Genomic DNA, 21756 nt, shown 5'->3' with positions numbered 1-21756 from the left:
AACACAATAACCATCTGGTGTGAATGAATCAAAATTATACCTATTTTCTTATCAGGTTGGCAAAAAATGTAATATATATTTTGGTATGCTGAAAATTTTTAGTAATTAGTTTGTATGCCATGATATGAAAGAGGTTGAAAATCACTAAACTACAGTATAGTGTAAGCACAGCTTTTATATGCACTGGGAAACCAAAATATTCATGTGGCTTGCTTTATTGAGATAAATGCTTTATTGAGGTGGTCTGGAACTGAACACACAATATCTCTGAATTATGCCTGTATTAGGAAATTAATAAAACAGATTTCAATGGAAAAATGATGGATTAAAATATACTTATTTAGGCTCTCTAAAAAAAAACAATACAAGGACAAAGAGAACTCAAGAGGACAGTTGATGAAATAATTACCAAAATTTTGGAAGTTAAAAATTTGTTGGACAAATGGTAAATAACAAAGCAGTTCAAGAATAATTACAGTTCACAAAAATAGCAAACATTCATAGGGCATTTACGGTGGTGCTGACACAGAGTGTTAGTGCTTTACATATATTAACATTTAATCTTCATAACAACCCTAAGACTTATTCCCATTTTACAGGTGACAAAACTGAAGTATAAGGGAAATTACATAACCTACTCAAGGTTACTCAGATAGCAAACGTTTTGTTATGAAGCCAATATGAAATAAAATAAGGAAACTGAAGGCAACAGGTACCTCTGCAGGCAGGTGCTGAAAACAGGAGGAATGGTTGAGATTTTGTATGAAGGTAATTAATACCTCAGATACCAAGCAACAAGATAACTGTTCTTCCCTCATCAGGATTCAAAAAGAACCCAGAAGAGCTTACTTTCCGGAAAGGCTGAACCACACATATTCTAGACTCTGGATCACCAGGCAGAAGTAGCCAGGGTGCAGGTGAGATGCTATATTGAAAACAAAAATGCAATGAAAATCCTTATGCTGAAAAGGAATCCCCTTGCTAGCTTTCTTACTTTGTTCAGCTCTCAGAACAGTCACTGATATTTGAAGGTCTCCTAATGAAAAAAAGAAAATAAAATCTCTTGCCTTACCACTCTGTAAGTTCACAAGCCCCACTTCTCAGAGAGCTTCTAATCAGCTCATTAGTACCCCTTTCTTGAAGAGGAAAGAATAGCTAACAATCACCAGTTGAGGAAAGTATCCAACATGAGACCCAAACAAGAAGAGGTTGTCAAAGGAAAAAAAAAAGGCAGGAGTCAGAAAAAACTAACATAAATCAAGATATTAATCAACAACTTCAGAAAGATAAAAAGATACTAAAACTATGAAACTAAAACCAGGTGTCATAAAAAAAGAAAACACACTTAGGGAATAATAAAAGTCTCTTAAAAATTAAATATTATGCCAAAAGGGACAAACTGACTTTAGGGATTAAAAGGTAAAATTAAAAACTAGAACTTGGGGGGTGGGGAGATAGCAGAAAAATCAAGAAAATGAGAGGACCAATCTAAGAGGTCTAGTGCCTAAATATCAGGATTTTTAAAAAATGGAGAGAAAAGTAGAAGGGAAGAAATTATCAAAGAACTACAGTAAGCCTGGTTGTTGTGGCTCAGTGGATTGAGCATCATCCCATGCACCAAGAGGGCACCAGTTCCATTCCTGGTCAGGGTACATGCCTGGGTTGTAGGCTCGATCCCCAGGAGGGGGCGAGCAGGAGGAAGCCGACTGATGTTTCTCATCGATGTTTCCATCTTTCTCTCCCTCTCCCTTCCTCTCTAAAATAAATAAAAACATATTTTAAAAAAAGAACTACTTCAGGAAAATTTCTCAGAACTCAATGAAGGACATATGTTTATAGACTGATTACTACTGTGTACCCAGGACAATAATTACAAAGTAAGGCTGATACCAAAGTACATTATTTGAAATTTCAAAATACTGGAGACAAATGATGTTGAAAATGTCTTGAAAACAGATCCCATAGTGAAGGACTGGGAATAAGAATAGCACTGAACATAGCAGAAGCTGTACTAGAAGCAAGAAGGTAATTGTGAAAATGTCTTCAAAATTCTGAAGAAATTATTTCATCTGCAAATTCTATATTTGGCCAACCTTACAATATGATCAAAAGAGCTGCATCCTCCCTTTCTCAAAAAGTCTCTGGAGGCTGTGTGTACTTAAAACCAAAAAATAAACATAGGAAGATACAAAATCCAGAAAACAGGGCTACTGACACAGAAAGAGGTCCTGTGCAGCATATATGGAAAATAACCACTTCAGGATAAAGAAGGAATATGGAGAGGTTCAAGAATCATCAAGAAAAATAAATGGAACCAATAAAGGTATTTTAACACATTGAGATGAGTTTTACATAGCTCCTGTGTGGGAATGAGGTGGTATTAAGGACACAGAAAATTAAGAAGAACAAAATCAAAACAAAAAAGCAAGATAGTAACTCCAGGGAAAGCAGTAAGCTGTAAAGAAAGTAAGTGTAACCTGGCCTGCATGGCTCAGTGGTTGAGCATTGACCTATGAACTAAGAGGTCACGTTTTGATTCCCAGTAGAGTTGTGGGCTTGATCCCCTGTGAAAGCATGCAGGAGGCAGTCAAACAATGATTCTCTCTCATCATTGATGTTTCTCTCTCTCCTCCATCTTCCTCTCTGAAATCAATAAAAATATATTTTAAAAAAGAAATAAAATGTAATTATAGTATATTTATATGCTGAGTTGCAAAAAATGTTTTTCATAGTCATTATAATGTAAATATTGAACACAGATTTCACCCCTCTTTCACAGCAAGAAGCTAATAAAGGTCTAAACTGAAGGAAAGAAGATAACATAGCATATAAGCAAAGGAACAGCCAAAGGGATCTGCAGTGGTTGCCTTTGTGGGGAATGAATAGGGGGTCAGGCAGGGTTGCATCAGTGAATATTTTTTGGGGTCATGAATCTTATAAAGTCATGTGCCACTTAATGACGGGGATATGTTAGGATAAGTGTGTCTGAGGAATCTGCCTCTTTATACTGAGATTATCAGCATATTTTCAAGAAACAGAATATCCTTCACAGGTGTAAGTATATTTAAAATTCCAAATGTAACAAAACCTTTTTAGAACTTAACTGAAACAATGACTGATTTTTTTTTTTCTTTCTCAGATTTTGATCATTTATTTAAAGAGAAAGAACCGAGAGAAACCAAGATGGCGGCATAGGTAAACACCGGAAATTGCTGCCCCGCACAACCACTTCAAAAATACGACTAAAAGACAAAATGGACATCATTCAGAACCACAGGGAGGTTGGCTGAGTGAAAATTCTACAACTAGAAGAGAAAAGCACTGAGACTCAGAGGAGGTGTGGAAGTAAAGTGCGGAGGTACGGAGGCGCGCGCTGAAAGCGCTGGCAGCTGAGGACGCGGAGCACGTGGAAAAGGCTGGCGGCTGAGGAAACGGTTGTCTTTTTCAATCGGGAGGGAGACACAAGCTCCCGACTGCTCTGAACTCCAGTTCCGGGTGAGTCTCTGGGGACCCAGACTCATACGGGGAGAAACTGGACGGTCTGGCATCGGGCGGAACTCGAGGGCGGCTTTCTCTCAGAGGTGCTTGCAGCGATTACTGGGACACTGAGACGTGGGGCCTCTTAGGGCAGGACTGGGGAGCAGCCATAGCTGCTTGCTCCGCCCTGTTGATCCCCTGAGACCCCGCCCCACCCAAGCTGTGTGCAGAGGATTTTGCATATGAAAGGCCTGGCCCTTTGCAATCTGAAAATTACCTAACAAACTGCAGCTGAATCAGCGAGACCCGGAACTTCCAAAAGAAGGTCCAAGGCCCCACAGCAGCTTGCATTGCTTCACAGCTGGGCCTCATCTGGGCACCTCAAACCCCCAAAAAAGAAGAGGAATCTCTCCATAGCTCCTGCTGGGTAGCCTCAGGCAGAGGCTAGATTAGCACCTCCTTAGAGATCCAAGAGCTAGTGTACCCAGTCGTCAAGGTGGGACCATCCAGATTACAATACTCAGATCGATAAGGGACACACTCAGGGGGCAGACTCAGTGAGCACCTAAGCCCCACTGAAGCAAGTCTTGCCCCAGAAGAGTGTCTCCAGCTCAGAAATTCTCCCACTGCAGACACAGATGATTCTCACAGTCAATTGTCCTGGAGGTCAATTCCTCCCAGTGATCCTACAACAATCAAGGCTTAACTACAACAAGACTGTGCACAAAGCCCACAAAGGGGTGCACCAAGAGTGCCCACCTCAGGTAATTGGGGAGGCTGAGCCACTGGGCCCTATAGGACACCTAGCACAGAAAGCCACTCTATCAACACAGGGAAGCATAAAATATGTGGAGACAAAGAAACAGGTCACAAATGACAGAAATGGAGGAAAGCAAACTACTGGATATAGAGTTCAAAACTACACTTCTAAGGTTTTTCAAGAATTTTCTAGAAACCGCCGATAAATGTAGTGAGAACCTCAAGAAATCTAGTGAGACCCTTGAGGTTATGAAAAAGGACCAACTAAAAATTAAGCATACACTGACTGAAATAAAGAATATTATGCAGAGTTCCAACAGCAGACTAGAGGATCACAAGAATCAAGTCAAAGATTTGAAATATGAAGAAGCAAAAAACACCCAACCGGAAAAACAAAAGAAAAAAGAATCCAAAAATATGAAGATAGTGTAAGGAGCCTCTGGGACAACTTCAAGCATACCAACATCCGAATTATGGGTGTGCCAGAAGAAGAGAGAGAGATATTGAAAACCTATTTGAAGAAATAACGACAGAAAACTTCCCCTACCTGGTGCAAGAAATAGACTTACAAGTCCAGGAAGCACAGAGAACCCCAAACAAAAGGAATCCAAAGAGGACCACACCAAGACACATCATAATTAAAATGCCAAGAGCAAAAGACAGAGAGAGAATCTTAAAAGCAGCAAGAGAAAAATAGTTAGTTACCTACAAGGGAGTACCCATACGACGGTCAGCTGATTTCTCACCAGAAACTATGCAAGCCAGAAGGGAGTGGCAAGAAATATTCAAAGTGATGAATAGCAAGAACCTACAACCAGGATTACTTTACCTAGCAAAGCTATCATTCAGAATTGAAGGTCAGATAAAGAGCTTCACAGATAAGGAAAAGCTAAAGGGGTTCATCACCACCAAATGAGTATTATATGAAATGCTGAAAGGTATCCTTTAAGAAGAGGAAGAAGAACAAAAAGGTAAAGATACAAATTATGAACAACAAATACACATCTATCAACAAGTGAATCTAAGAATCAAGTGAACAAATAATTTGATGAACAGAATAAACCGGTGAATATAATAGAATCAGGGGCATAGAAAGGGAGTGGACTGACTATTCTCGGGGGATGGGAAGGGGTGTGGGGGGTGTGGGAAGTGACTGGACAAAAATCGTGCATCTATGGATGAGAACAGTGGGTGGCGGGGGTAAGGGCAGAGGGTGGGGTGGGAACCGGGTGGAGGGGAGCTATGGGGGAAAAAAGAGGAACAACTGTAATAATCTGAACAATAAAGATTTAATTTAAAAAAAAAAACAAAGAAAAGAAACAGAGAGTAAAGCAAATGGCAAATATGAAGTTTAAAATAAAAGACTTGAAAAACACACACACACAAAAAAATAAAGAACCACAAAAACAGGAGGATAGGTGCTATATACTGAATACAAAGGCAAAGAATCTCTCAGAAAGGGAAAATCTGCTGATGGTTGAAATGAAGCTAATCATTGTTCCCCATCATCAAGTATGAGGTCAGAGATGAAAGCTCCCTCAGAAAAAACAGACAGGTGGATTTTTCAAAACCTTATAAAACCTTTAGGGAGCAGAATACCTGAGAGAAATTTCTTTACCTTTAGAATGCAGTAAAAAGAGGTACCTCTCACTCCCCAAATTCAGTAACCATGGCAGGACCATGAGTGATTTTTATTAAGAAAGTGCATTAATGTAACTTACCTTTAGCATAAGAGATTCTGGGGCTTCAAGAGGTGCACAGGCATCAGGAGAGCCCACCAGTTCTGCTCCATGAGTGATGATCTTCTGACCGACAGCCAGTCTACCTTTCTGTACGAGAGCTGAGAGGGGAGGGTCCAGCTGGGCCTTCACAGCATACCATCCATCTGTCAGTTCCACAATAGCTGTTTTGCTGTTATCCACACCACTAGTTTTACTGTTAGAAGTTCCAGTTAGACTTGTGGTTGGTGAAAGTATTTCAGAAACACAGAGAACAAGTGTTTTTGCAGCTGTGTCATCCCTTTCCATTATCTTTTTTATAGCGGATCTTCGACTTCTATCAATTTCCATATCATATCTAAAAAGAAAATGCATTATTTTAGGAATTGTGAGTACAATTTCGATGTAAAAACAGTCAACGAATAATCTCTATATATAAAAGCCTAAGCAACTGAACGAGCAGTTGACTGGTCGCTATGATGTGCACTGACCACCAGGGGGCAGACGCTCAACAAAGGAGCTGCCCCCTGGTGGTCAGTGCGCTCCCATAGGGGGAGCGCCGTTCAGCTGACCGATGGGCTTTAGACGCTGGGCTCATGACTGCCGAGTGCAGCTGCAGCAGTGCTACTGAGTGGCAGGGGCGGGGGCAGGCCCAGTGGGGCTGGGATGAGCGGGAGCCACCTGCAGCTTAGTGCACTACTACATCCCCTGAGGGCTCCTGGATTGCAAGAGGGCGCAGGCCAGGCTGAGGGACCCCACCGGTCCGTGCACCGGACCTCTAGTTGAAAATAAAAATTTAATACCTTTATTGAAAAAATACTAAGACAGAAGAGAATTTAAAATTCGGTAGCTAGCACTATATTAAGTTTTATGCCATTAAAATGTGAATTAAATATTAAAACCCCCCAAATGGAAAGATGCTTTATTAATTAGCAATCCCCGAAAAGTGGATCAAATTGGTAATTCATATTCTGAGAAGTTATGGAGGGGGTGGAGGAAGAGGGAAGCAAGAGGTGTATAAATGTGTGATTTCTCTTAAGTGGGGCCTGGGGGATGACAAGAGAACTAATTACTCCATACAACTGACCAGCAGTATGGGATGGCAACTGCCACTGCCAGCTGGCTTGTGTTCCGCTACCACACAAGTGGGGAATGTCCAGCCCACAGGCCATATAAGGCCCTTGAAATCATTTGGTCTGGCCCTGCCAAGGCATTAGGGGTGAGTTAATTCAATGTCTGACCAAACTATAGCAGGCTAATTTTTAAGTTGATAATTTTGTATGGCCTGCAAATGATGTTATATCCAAATGGCCCTTGGCAGAAAAATGGTTCCCCACCCCTGCACTACGACATGAAATCACAGACTGCACAGAAGTCTGAACTGTATCCAAGATGTGATTACATAATGTAATGCTTTAAACTTGCCTGTATTTTAGTTGAAGAAGCACCCTTTCTGGGCTTAGGCATCTATTAGCAAATTCCTTAGGAAATGCAAATTCCATAGCTGCCAGTTTCCATATAATCCATCTATAGTGATTATAGACCCAACCTCTAGATATAAGCTTTGGATCCACACCTGGGGTGTCACACAGAGCCCTGAACAAAGAAAGGTAGAATAAAATAGCAAAAAAAACAAAACTCCACATAAGATAATATGAAATTCAGTAACCATGACTATTCTTGGCAAAAATCTATACTTTATAAGATCATTTAATAAATTTTTATGAGTTAATATATAATCAATAGCAATACAATTTTAGAAAACGATTTGATCTGTATCAATACCTATAATAATAAAAGAGTAACATGCTAATTAGACCAGAAGACCTTCTGGTCAACTGGGGAAAGGAAGGCCTACTCTTTTATTAAAAAAATATTTTGTTGATTTTTTACAGAGAGGAAGGGAGAGGGATAGAGAGTTAGAAACATCAATGAGAGAGAGAAACATCGATCAGCTGCCTCCTGCACACCCCCTACTGGGGATGTGCCCGCAACCAAGGTACATGCCCTTGACCCAAATTGAACCTGGGACCTTTCAGTCCGCAGGGCGATGCTCTATCCACCAAGCCAAACCAACTAGGGCAGGAAGGCCTACTCTTGCATGAATTTTGTGCATCCGGCCTCTGGTATACTAATAAAAAGTCACTAAACATATTAGTCAATACAATTATTTCAACTGGAAAATGAAATCCTTAACTTAAAATAATCATATTTGAGATTATTTTTCTTATTAAAGAGACTGTTTTTAGAAATCACATTAAGAACTTCCTTCTCTAGTCCTGGTGCTTCTCTCTCTGCTAAGAACTATATGATTTCACTCATATGTTAGACATAAAGCTGAAACTTGTAAACACAAGCAGCAGTGTGGTGATTGCAAGAGGGAGGTGAGTGCGGGGAAAAGGGGATCCTCATATATGGTGACAGGAGAAGATTTGACTTTGGGGTGGTGGTCACATGATGCAATATACTGATCTTGTAACATAGAAACCCACACCTGAAGCCTATACGTTTATGTTGACCAATGTCACACCAATCAATTTAATAAATTAAAATAAAACACATAACAAAATATATTCCAATTACCTAACAAGATACATAACAAAAATTTAAGAAAAATATTTTATCACTTTCCCAAAAGCATAAATTTTGGAAAGATTTATAGAGATATTAAAGAACAAGGGGCCCTGGCCAGAGTGGCTCAATTGGTTGGAGCGTCATCTTGTGTACCAAAGGCTGTGAGTTTGATTCCTAGTCAGGGCACATACCTTGGTTGCGGGTTCAATCCTTGGTCTGGACACGTACAAAAGGCAACCAATTAATGTTCTCTCTCACATCGATGGTTCTCTCTCTCTTTCTCCCCCGTCACCTCTCTCTAAAATCAATAAACATATCCTCGATTGAGGATTAAAATTTTTTTAAAATAGTAAGGGCACTATAGAAAGGTTTTTCATATCTTTCCATTGGCTTAAGGTAATACATCTCTGATAGCAAAAACTTTAAATTATGTTTATATAAACATTGGAATCATAATAAGTTATATAGTTTCTAAATTGTGTTAGGGCAGTAATGTTTATTAATTTTTGGCATTACTGATATTTAAGTACTTATGTTTAATTTTTAGTAATTTTATTTCATATTTATTGAAATACACAGTGAAAGAGAATATGACACAAGTGTACATGTGTGTGGGTCTATGATAAGGCCAATTCAAATTTAACTTTTGTTATCAGTCTTTATTTTGTAAATGTATAAGGAAAATGTCACAATTTAAGAAAACCAATTCATTAAATGCTAAGACAAACCATAATTCACTTTTTAAAAGATTTCACCAAAATGTCAATTGAACCATAATGCATTTAAAATGATCTGATGTAACTCTAGCTGGTTTGGCTCAGTGGATAGAGCATCAGCCTGCAGACCAAAGGGTCCTGGGTTCGATTCCGGTCAAGGGCATGTACTGGGGTTGCACACTCTTCCCCAGCCTAGGCCCTGGTCAGGGTATGTGCAGGAGGCAACCAATCAATGTGCTTCTCTCACATTTGATATTTCTCTCTGTCTTTCCCTCTCTCTTCCACTCTCTAAAAATCAATGGAAAAATGTCCTCAGGTGAGGATTAAAAAAATAAGTAAATAAAATAAAATGATTTGGTGTATAAAAATTTTACTCCTAGCCAACTTTTTAAGTTCAAGAGAGATAAGGAAAGAGAAAAAAGAAGAGCTTGTGAGGAAAAATGATTACAGAATATATAAAAGTTAACACCTCTTTTTGCACAGAATACCTATAAAATTCTTCTTTTCCAGCCTTCCCATCATTGGAGGGTATAAGCCATCCACCGTCAGCCAGCTGTGTGCCTTTTCCAGCCCATGAGGCTTCCTTACCAAAATAATCCTGAGTGTGAAACTGAAAAGACTCTGCATTTTTACTATTAATTGTTAGGCAATGTTTAGAGACGCCATACATATACAGCTGCACAAAAGAAATAATAGAAAAATTTGATAATGAAAAACAAAATCAAACAAAAAAGCATGTTTCACAGAATAGAAACAATTGTAACAAACTGAAACTGAATTTACTCAAAATTTTCACTTAAATATTAAAATATTCACTATAAAAAAGGTTTAACTTATTTACTAGAAGTTAAAATGCTGATGTACTAGAAATGACCCCCACCTCCCCCCCAATTCGAGTCTGTTGCACCTTTTTCATTCCCCTGTGTATATGCCTCTTGCTATATATACTGCCATTGGAGTCATTGTGGGGGTAAAAAAAGTAACAATGTTTTACAAAATCTCTTAAGTTCAAAAATTTAGAAGGGAGAGAGCAGTAAAAAGTGTATTTCAGGGAGTCTGACCTCAGGAGGTCAGATTTCTACATAGGCCTGGCCTATTTCAAGGTGCTCACTTTCACCACAGAGGCCTGATCCCAGAGTATCATTTCCTTCATTCAGACTTCACTCTGGAGTCAGACTCCTTGCTTTGGAATTGTGGCTCTTCTACTTGCTTAGTTAAGTGACTTTGGGGGCAGTTACTTAACCTTCTCTGTGCTTCAGTTCTTTCATTCGTAAAATGATGAACAAAATAATGGTGCCTTTCTTTTAGGTGCTTGTGAAACCAGTAGGCACAGAGCTTAAAAGAGTGCCTAACACATAGAAAATGCTCAATAAATGTTATCTATTAATATTACCAATATCATTTTCACTTTTCCAGTGCCTAAAATGCTAACTAGACAGTAATCTATTATAATAAAAGCATAATATGCTAATTAGACTGGACATCCTTCTGAACGACCTTCCAGACAAAACCAGGGCTGCAAGGGAAGCCAGGGTCCTGGGTGCCTGTTGGCGGCCGGAGGGAAGCCAGTGCCGGCAGCCGGGGGAAGAAAGGCCTCTTGCATAAATTTTGTGCATTGGGCCTCTAGTAGCTTAATAAGAATCCTCTTTTAAAACTGTGAATAACTCTTAGTGAGTTCAGGATTATGAGTTATTCACAATTTAAATTCAATGAGACTACTTTCCTCTAACACCTAGCCAAGAGCACTTATAGTAATAAAATACGTTTTGAAAGGGGAAGAGGAATACTAATTCTGAAGTCTAGATCACTTTGTAGGATTAAGGCAATAGAGGAGGAGGAGGCTGCCCCTGTAGGTGGATAGGAACATGATGATTTCAATTGGTTCTTCCTTTAAAAAGGGCAATTTGGAGATACCAGTTAATAAAATAAAATTACAAGTTGCTATAAAAGCTATTAGCATTGTCAACAAAAGCATACCTGTTTATGGGAACATGCAGAGGGAACTTGGCCTTCTACTGCTACTTTCAGAGAGATTCTAGGCAGAGTGGATGTTTTTACAAGATACAGACTTCCTGGCTGTGGAAAAATTTGTTGGCCATGTTTCTTTTTAATACGCATATCCTGTACATCTCTGGCATTCTGAAGATTTGCAATGCAATCTATTGAGAAATAATTAGCAAAAAATAGTATTTGAGTATAAAATTTAAAAAGCACAACCCTTTCTTTATAAAATTATACATTATCAATTAGCTCTAATTTTAAATCTTCAGGCATGAAAAAAGTTTCAACTTCTAAAGAATAGAAATACATCTATTTTTATTTATTTATTTATTTATTTATTTATTTATTTATTTATTTATTTCAGATTTAGAAGAAAATAAGTAGCCTGGGAAAAAATATATTCCAGTAATAGCAATGTAGGTGTGTGTCTAATTACTTTTTTAAAAACAAGAAAGTCCACAAGTAGTTACTTTTGAAAGACAATATTAGAGTAATTTAAACCTGATCTCTGGACGTGGAAAAATCTAAGGCATTAAAGAAAGTCTTGAAATTATTAATCATTACAAAGGGGGGAAATCCTCAAAGCATTATTTAATCTAAGAAATATCTAACTGAAAGGCAAAATTATGTCAACACAAATTTTTACAAAATACCTAAAGGTTCTTTTTCACACTTTGTGGAGATTACAGTTGCTACTTGATTGGAGTTATCTTTGTTGGGCTGATGAATTTCACTGTTATTAATATTATTTTTACTACCACCAGAGCCATGTTCACCTATGTTTTCTTGTTTTTGTTTGTTTTCTTCCAAATCAGTATTGCTGCCAAGACACTGATTATCTCTGTGAAAATGTGATTTAGTTTTAAAAGGTGGGACAAAAACTTTCACTGGTTTGCCTGTAGTAATTGAGTATCTCCTTTTTTTATTTTGTGTGGCAGGAACTTTATAAAATGGCTGTCCTGAAATTGATAAATTGCTTGAAGATTTTTCCAAAGTTGGCTGTTCATAAAAATGAGATTTGGACAGAAATTCTTGACCAGGTTCAGTAAAATTTGGAGTCTGTATTTTTTGCCTTTCCTTAGTTGTGCTATAATGGGAAGAAAACATTTGCTTGATTAGTTACCAGTAAACACACACACACACATAAAAATTATGGAATATGCATTTTGGGGGAGGCCCTTATTGCTACATGGTGATACTATTCTGCTGTTTTACATTTTATCATGGTAACCACCCAAAACAATACCACTGTCAAGTCCATTACAACTTCTCATACAAGGACGCCAGTCTGACTTTACCACGTACTTCCCATAATAGGAACAGTCTGTCAAACACAGATCCTTGTGACTCTCTCCTCTAGGTTATCTCCTTACTCACCTCTTTAACCAGAGAAAGAGCTATCCGTCTTCTTGTGGCTAACACTTTCACCTGTACTCCTAACCCCAACTAATAACTGTCTTTCAGGAGTCCCATTTTTTCAGTTATTATTCCACCTACTTCATTTCTTTCTCTATCACCTGTTGATATCTTTTTTTTTTTTTTTTAGGGTTCCTTTCATTTAGCTAGAAAACCCTGACCAGTCTCGCCAAGACATTTTTTCCTCAGCCTTGTCTCCCCTTCAAGTTCATACTGTTACCCCTTGTGGCCAACCTTCCTAAATAGGTAATCCTCGATTTCTATTCATTGAATTCTCATTTCTTCCACTACTCTATAAAAATTGTTCTCAATAAAGTTATTCATAACCCCCAAAATGCCAAAAAAATATTGCTACATGTGTACACTCATTCTACTAGACTTTTGGCAGCTGTGACAGTTGACTTTTCCCCTCTTAAAATTCTTACCACTAATATCTACCCTATTGTCCCTTTATTTATTTGTTTCTCTCTTTTCTTGCTGTTTTTTTCTTCTTTCCGACTCTTCTTTCCTGCCTCCAAAGTTGGATTTCTTTCCTAGGCAAGGTGATTATATCTATTGCTTAAATTACCATCTACCTAACAAAAAAAATATTAACCTGTCACTTATGTCCAACTTTCCCCTAGATGTTATTCCCACACTTTGAACTGCATAGGACTAAATTTATCATCTTCCCTAGCATATACATTCTTTCTAATATTTGATATCTTGTTGAAAACCCCATACTTCCTTTTACCCAACCTTAAACCCCTGGAACTAATTTAGCTATCCATTCATCTATCCACAAATATGTAATGAGGTCCTACTATGTGCCAGGCACTGTCTGGCTGGAGGACAGAGTGACGAACAAAACAAAATTATAGAGTTTACATTCTAGTGGAGGGAAAGAGACAATATGTCACTGGTAGTAAATGCTATGGAGATAAACCTGGTAATTAGCATCTGAAAAAAAGTCTATGCTCACACTTATTTGATACTTTGGTCAGTGATAAAATTCTGGAGTGGAAATCATTTCCTCTTGGAATTTTAAAGGCATTGCTCTGTATTATACATCATATAATCCATAATCTTCTAGCTTCCATTATTAATGATGAGAGGACTTATACCATATGACTCTTTTTTTTTTTTTTTAAATATATTTTATTGATCTTTTACAGAGAGGAAGGGAGAGAGATAGAGAGTTAGAAACATCGATGAGAGAGAAACATTGATCAGCTGCCTCCTGCACATCTCCTACTGGGGATGTGCCCGCAACCCAGGTACATGCCCTTGACCGGAATCGAACCTGGGACCTCTCAGTCCGCAGGCCGACGCTCTATCCACTGAGCCAAACCGGTTTCGGCACCATATGACTCTTAAAGCTTTGTTTGAAACCTAATTTTTTTTTGCCCTCTGGAAAATTTAAGGTTCCTCTTTGCCCCTAGTCAATGCCCCATCATTGTGGTTCCTTTTTATTCATGTGCTCACTCTGCGGACTCTTTATTTATCTCCCACTCCCCCCAGATACAACAAATAGAAGGAAAGACAACATTGCTTATCATTGTTAGTCTGCTGAATGTTACCTTCATTGTACTGAGGACCCTTTTAATAAGCGGTTCTCAACCTTTGGGTCGCGACCCCTTTGGGGGTCGAATGACCCTTTCACAGGGGTCGCCTAAGACCATCGGAAAACACATATATAATTACATATTGTTTTTGTGATTAATCACTATGCTTTAATTATGTTCAATTTGTAATAATGAAAATACATCCTGCATATCAAATATTTACATTACGATTCATAACAGTAGCAAAATTACAGTTATGAAGTAGCAACAAAAATAATTTTATGGTTGGGGGTCACCACAACATGAGGAACTGGGTCGCGGCATTAGGAAGGTTGAGAACCACTGCTTTTAATCAAGGAAACTCGTCCTTCAGTACTGATAAACTTTTTCTTTGAAATTACTCTCATATTTTTCCTATTCCTTCTTTTTCAAACTCCAAATTTTCAGACTTTTCTGATTATCTTTTCATTCCCCTTTTCATCTCTTTCTCTTTTTGTTCTACATTCTGGGAGTGTTCATAACTTTGATTTTCTATTACTTCTACTGAGTTAACTTGTTTGTGCTATCATATTTTTAATTTCTAAGAGCTCTTTAGTACACATTTTAAGGATGTTATATGTTCTCTTTCCTAATAATACTAATATTTTTAAAGTTTTCTTCTCCTTGCACAACCTATATTCTCTAAGTTCCTTCCTGTCTCTTTCTTTTATTTTCTTTTGCTTTGTTTATTTTTGTACTTTGGACACTATCTTTCATAGAGGCTTTCTTCCAATGACAGGTGTTCCTTGAGTAGCTGTTCTTATTTCAGAGTGAGGCACTGAAAAGTCAACAGGAAGGTGTATGCTATGGGATTGCCCATTGTTGACTTCACTATCTGGTGATCTGGCTATGCTGTTTCACATGAGTACCCACAACTGTCAGTATTTTGGGTTTTTCTACTGAACTGGTCATATTCCCCAGAAAAAAATCTTCCAGTCTTCTAACTGGAGGCCTGGCTGCCAGCAATGGAAGCCAAGTATGGGAAGGAGGCTCTCTCTCTTATCATTGATGTTTCTCTTTCTCTCCCCATCTCCCTTTCTCTCTGAAATCAATAAAAATATATTTTTAAAAAATCTTAGTAATTTTGGAAGGGTTTTAAGAAGAGAGATAAAATATTTTCCATATATCCCATCTTTTTTATAATGAATTTTCTCACCACTCAATATATAGGGTTTTACTTAATCTCTGTGTTCAGTACCCTCCCTCACCCCTTCCCCAATTCAGAATCCCTTCAATTCCTCTTATCCTGAGAATAACCTTATGGAAGAGGGATAACTGTCTATCTGCAATGGAGGAAGGGATATAGAAAGAGCTTCTTTTTTTTTCTTTTAAAATATATTTTATTGATTTTTTACAGAGAGGAAGGGAGAGGGATAGAGAGTTAGAAACATCAATGAGAGAAAAACATCTATCAGTTGCCTCCTGGACACTCCCCACTGGGGATGTGCCCGCAACCAAGGTACATGCCCTTGACTGGAATCGAACCTGGGACCCTTGAGTCCGCAGGCTGATGCTCTATCCACTGAGCCAAGCCGGTTAGGGCGATATAGATGCTTCTTAAAACAGATTTCCAATGAATTTTCCTATTTTCTGCTTTACCTTCAAAAGTACATGTTGCTGCCAACCTAAGTTCCTGTCATGTTCTTTTTTTTTTTTATAACATATTTTTAAATATATTTTATTGATTTTTTTACAGAGAGGAAGGAAGAGGAATAGAGAGTTAGAAACATCAATGAGAGAGAAACACCGATCAGCTGCCTCCTACTGGGGATATGCCTGCAAGCAAGGTACATGCCCTTGACTGGAATCAAACCTGGGACCTTTCAGTCCACAGGCCGATGCTCTATCCACTGAGCCAAACTGGTCAGGGCCTCTCATGTTCTTTAGGGGAAACTGAATTGAGTAAGTAGCTAGTTTCTCTGCTGACTCTAATGTCAGTTTCTGGCGTTCTATGCTTCCTAAGTCTTTTATGCTTTTTGGCTTCCAAAATTCTGTTGTTTCTTCTTATTATTATCCTTGTGGATTTATACATTAAAAAAATATCTTAGCCCGGCTGCTGTGGCTCAGTGGTTGAGCATTGGCCTATGAACCAGGATTCCTGGTCAGGGCACGTGCCAGGGTTGCGTCTCAATCTCCAGTAGGGGGCATGCAGGAGGCAGCCAATCAATGATTCACTCTCATCATTGATGTTTCTCTCTCTCCCTCCCCCTTTTTCTCTGAAATCAATAAAGATATATATATTTTTAAATCTTAGTAATTTTAGAAGGGTTTTAAGAAGAGAGATAAAATATTTTCCATATATTCCATCTTTTTTATAATTAATGTTGAGTAATTTCCTTAACTCCATTCAACCTCAGTACCTCATCCATAAAATGGGAATAAAATCTGTTTGACTACTTTATAAAGTTATGACTAAAAAATGAGCTCATATATGGATAGCACTATAAAGTATGACCCAAGTACACAATGATTTAACCCTGATGCAGGCTTCAAGAGGGAAGGATTAACTCCTATATGCATGTTAGTGCCATTAATTTTAGAAATATTTATGAAAAAAAAATATCCATACTTTCCCTACACTGTATTAGAACTTAAAAAAATTTAAACATGTCTTACCATAAGGGTCCGCAGGTAACTGGCTCTAAAGAAATGTGATGCATAAACAATCTTCTATCTTTTATTGTGCCTAGAAAAATATTATTTTACATTGTGTTTCAATGAAAATGCATTTTACATTAGTTATTAATGAAAGTCTCATAGGATATTTTATTTACTATGTTTATTTATTACACACTTTTAAATATTTACACATAAATTTTGATATAATTATAGACTTTAACATTTTCAATGCGTATAATGCATGCTCAGTAAATTACTACCAGAAGAAATGTCTGATTCACACTGATAACTGTTTTCTAAATAACTCACAGTACAAACATATAAAATAAATCAGTATAAATTTCAGTCAGCCAATGTTAATTGTAACTCAAAAGTGTTAGTCAATGAAAATATCTAATTTAAGATTTAGTCTTGTAAAGGTTTAGAAGCTAAACTTTAGATATTATTCTCAGTATGTAACTTGTACTTCTTATATCTCCAAGTAGTCCGTTGGAAGGGGAGCAGTTGAAAAAACTAGAATTTGTAGAGAGAGCCATGTGATCACAAGTACTATGTAATCATGAAAAGAATGAGGAAAATCTCTACATATTCATTAGGGATGATGTCTAGATATGGTCTAAAGTAAACAACACCGACAAACAAAGAAGGTATTAAACAGTGTATAATATACTGATACCTTGCCCTAGCCGGTTTGGCTCAGTTGACAGAGTGTCAGAGAGTGGACTGAAGAGTCCCTGGTTTGATTCTGGTCAAGGGCACATGACCGGGTTACTGGCTCAGTCCCCAGTATGGGGCATGCAAGAGGCAGACAATCAATAATTCTCTCTCAACATTGATGTTTCTCTTTCTCCCTCTCCCTTCCTTTCTGAAATCAATAAAACATATTAAAAATATATATATACTGATACCTTGTAAGAAAGGATAATGAGTGTATGTATGTGTGCTGTGTGTATGTATGGTAAATTTGAAACTATTATGTATATACTGTAAGACAGTGGATCTCGAAGGGTGATCCCTGGGGGAGGGATACCCACAACTCTATTAGGGAATCTAAGCTGTCAAAGCTACCTTATTAATAATAATAATGATAATAATAATAAAGTCATATATATTTTTTTTGTTTGTTAAAGTATTACATATGGCTCCTTTTTCCCGATTAACGCCCCCCACCACTCCCACCCCCGTCTTTTTTCATTGTGTTGACATTTTGAGTAATTATGACATCTGCATTGCTCGTGTGTCCTATTGCAGACTTTAGTGTGATGATTGTCTCAAAGAATGTACTTATGTAAATTTTCACACAGTTCCATTGTTACTTAAAAGAATAACCAAAACAATTAGTTATCCAGACTTGGATATTCAGGAGATATTTTTTGAAATGAATGAAATGAACTTGTCACTACAAGGAAAACAAGTGGCAGTATTTGTTTCCAGTGGTAAAATGTAAGCTTTTAAACAAAATTAGAATTTTGGAAGGCTTTTATCTGGCTCTGTTAGCCTGACAGCTTCCAAATACTTAAAACTTTTCACATATCAGTGGTGACAAAAAGCAATTGTTTAATATTCTATAAAAAATATGCCAATATTTGAAAGAACAGCATAACTAAGTGAACTAATATTTTAAAAAATGACCAATGCACAATGTACAAAAATTAAAAAATTTCAGTTTTAATTCTAATATGATAAATATAAATAAATGTAATTGACATGCACAGACCTTCTTTGGGATCTTCAATAATTTTTAAGAGTATAAAAAGGTCTCCAGACCAAAAAATGTGAGAACCACCACTGCAGGATAAGTAACTATGGCAATGTTATTATGAACCAAGAATTGTAGCATTAAAAAAAATGACCCCAGCAGCGAGACTAGTTAGAACCCCAATTTTGTTTTTTAAAAACTATTAACCATGAAAGGCTCATTGGAAAAACAGTGATTCTAGAAGTAGGGCAGGGAATTACAAGAACACCCTAGGAAATCTTTTTATGATAATAAAAAGCACAAAAGTGCTCAAAGGTTAATCAAGGCATGTTAAAAAAATAAACAAACCCTTGTGATATACTTTAAAGAGGTTTCCACTTTTAAATTTGGGATGATTTAAATAAAAAAGTGGTTTTCTTTGTGAAAATATACATTATGTGTAATATGTTTTACTTTTAGACTTTGTACATGCACTATAAATAAAAATCAATTTTATTCAACAGAGAAAAAAATTCATTTTCTACCATTAGCAGTGATTATTACACTAACTACTCCCTACTCTGAAAAGATGATAATTAAAAGGAAAGAATTAAGCTTTTACCCAGCCTTTTTAGGAAGAACTATAGTTCCTCCCCAGTTGTTAAGGAAAAGCTCTTCCTTGTTGAAGAATCCCAGCTACTAAATGTATAAGGAATAACATAATTTGGAAAACACTATTTTCTAACATCTAATTAAATAATTGATTCAAGTGAATATTATCAATTGATGTTGAAATTGTGAGTGAAAGAGTGGTAAACTAGATATTTTCACAGCCCAAAAGATCATCCCACAGATTACCTGCTAGTTGCAAATGGGAAAATAGACCATTTTAATGAAGTGATTTGGTGGTTAGCATCTTAACCAAGTGATCAAACCGTCTGACACAGTGTGCCCCTGATGCAAACATGTACACAGAACTTCTATGAGGCATTCTTGCCAAAAATGCATAACCAGATCCTAATTAAGTCTTTGATCCAAATAGGGAATAGAACAAAAAGCTAAATGATACTACAAGCAAACAAACAAATCCAGAATGTGGGACAGTCTACAAAACAACTGGCTTGGTCATTTAAAAGTGCTACTGTATGAAAAATAAAGTTAACTATAAAAAAGCTAAAAAGACCACTATAGATTAGATTATATCAGATATTAGGCAACTTTCTTTGGTGATGATTGTTAGGTCGAAGAGGGCTCAGGATCGGATACATGCAGACGTGTGCTGAGATAATGGACCCTCCCTGGCATTTCTAACAGATCAGCGTGCCAGACACAAGATACCAGCTTCTCCCTGAATCAACCGGACCCCTTCCTGAATACCCTGCTGACCCCCTGCAGCGGAAACTTCCTCAACTGAATACCTCAGTTCATGTCCCCGTCCCTCACCCAACTGCAGTATAAAAAAAGCGCCCCCCTCCATGTTGGCACGGATCCACATGCCCTGTCTTTCATGGGTCGCCCGGGGATGCAGAATAAAACCTTTCCTTTCTTTCTTTTCTGATTAACTCAGCTCTCTTTATTTCCCACACCGCCTCCTGAGCCACCTAACCTAACAATGATGGCTCTGTGGTTATACCATTATGAAATGTCAGATCTAAAACTAACACCCAAAAGTTTTTTGGTTTTTTTTGTGTGTGTGTGTTTTTAAAAAAAAATATTTTTATTGATTTCAGAGAGGAAGGGAGAGGGAGAGAGAAATAGAAACATCAATGATGAGAGAGAATCATTGATCGGCTGCCTCCTGCATGCCCCATACTGGGGTTCAAGTCCACAACCCAGGCATGTGCCCCAACCAGGAACCGTGACCTCCTGGTTTATAGGGTGACACTCAACCATTGAGCCACTGCAGCTGGGCAACGCTCAAAGTGTTTTAACACAAACATATCCTCATAGATCTATTACTATATATGTCCACATATTATATGTAATTAGATAAAACAAAAAGCAAAAATAGTAATACTGTTGAATATAGGTGCTGACTAAATGGGTATACTCTCAACATTTTTGCATGTAAAAATGTTCATAATAAAAAATTAGAAGGAAAAGAATCATTCACTAGTAAATTGTGAATGATTATCATGCTGAGAAAAAAATCATTAAAAATAAAAAATAAGCCGAAACCGGTTTGGCTCAGTGGATAGAACGTCGGCCTGCGGACTGAAGGGTCCCAGGTTCGATTCCGGTCAAGGACATGTACCTGGGTTGCGGGCACTTCCCCAGTGGGGGATGTGCAGGAGGCAGCTGATCGATGTTTCTCTCTCATCGATGTTTCTAACTATCTCTCTCCCTTCTCTCTGTAAAAAATCAATAAAATATATTTTAAAAAAATAATAATAAAAATAAAAAAATAAAAATAAGATATGATGGTCAAATAAATACTGAGTATATACTGGCTTAAGATAATCCCCCAAATATAATAATACTTTATGCAACAGTATCATTGTTACAATTATATGCATGTTTTTCCATTTACTTCTTGTAGCACTATGTCAAAAACAATGGTTTTAGAAGGACAAAATTTTCCTATATGCATACTACCTAATACCATTCTTTTAATACCTAGAGAGTAGAAAGAAGTCACATCTTACACAGGTTCTAAAGACAATTTATCATGTAATAACTCAGTATGGTAATAATTATCCTAGAAATTATTTCTATTTCTCATAAAGAATAGTAATCACGGTTTTTGTTTTCAACTCTGTTTAGAATTCTTATACAGACTAAAGTTTGAGAACCATTAAGTTCGGAGGAAGAAAAGAACAACAGAAATAATATAGTTTTATGGACATTTAAAACACTCTGTTTTAATGATAACTTTCACATCTCTATCAGTAAATGACACATGATTTAGAATATTCCAAAGTGTTCCTGCCTCTTGTGAGATTTACCCATGTGTTTCAGAACGAAGCCTCCAGAGTTTAACATATTTCTCCCTCACAATCTCAGTTCTTCCTTTCTAAACCAGGAACCAAGTATATAGTGAGCAATAGTTACATATGTTTTATTTATTTTCAAGCATTTCATGGTAAAAACTTTGAATTTCCATATAAATGAGATAGTAAGCCACAAACAGTTTTTAGCAGTCAAGTGACAGAATCTGACCTCTGTGTTACAAGAGTGATTCTGGCTGTTGTGTTGCAAATAGGCTAGAGGAAAGG

At 37.3% G+C, this 21756-nt stretch overlaps 1 protein-coding gene across 1 annotated transcript in view; it reads right to left on the bottom strand.

The window, feature by feature from the left end:
* BRCA2 (BRCA2 DNA repair associated) overlaps positions 1-21756 on the bottom strand; it is a 51579-nt gene that overhangs the window by 5680 nt on the left and 24143 nt on the right. The window contains exons 13-18 of the mRNA XM_036301153.1: positions 16861-16930; positions 11899-12332; positions 11222-11403; positions 9733-9920; positions 7380-7550; positions 5958-6312 (exon numbers count right to left, since the gene is read on the bottom strand). Of these exons, the coding sequence (XP_036157046.1) occupies positions 5958-6312; positions 7380-7550; positions 9733-9920; positions 11222-11403; positions 11899-12332; positions 16861-16930 (1400 nt within the window). The remainder of the gene's footprint in view (positions 1-5957; positions 6313-7379; positions 7551-9732; positions 9921-11221; positions 11404-11898; positions 12333-16860; positions 16931-21756) is intronic.

This window comes from Myotis myotis, unplaced genomic scaffold, assembly GCF_014108235.1.
Source record: "Myotis myotis isolate mMyoMyo1 unplaced genomic scaffold, mMyoMyo1.p scaffold_m19_p_3, whole genome shotgun sequence".
Classification (NCBI taxonomy): domain Eukaryota; kingdom Metazoa; phylum Chordata; class Mammalia; order Chiroptera; family Vespertilionidae; genus Myotis; species Myotis myotis.
Note: the sequence above shows the minus strand (reverse complement) of the source record. Positions and strands in the feature narration are given on the sequence as shown.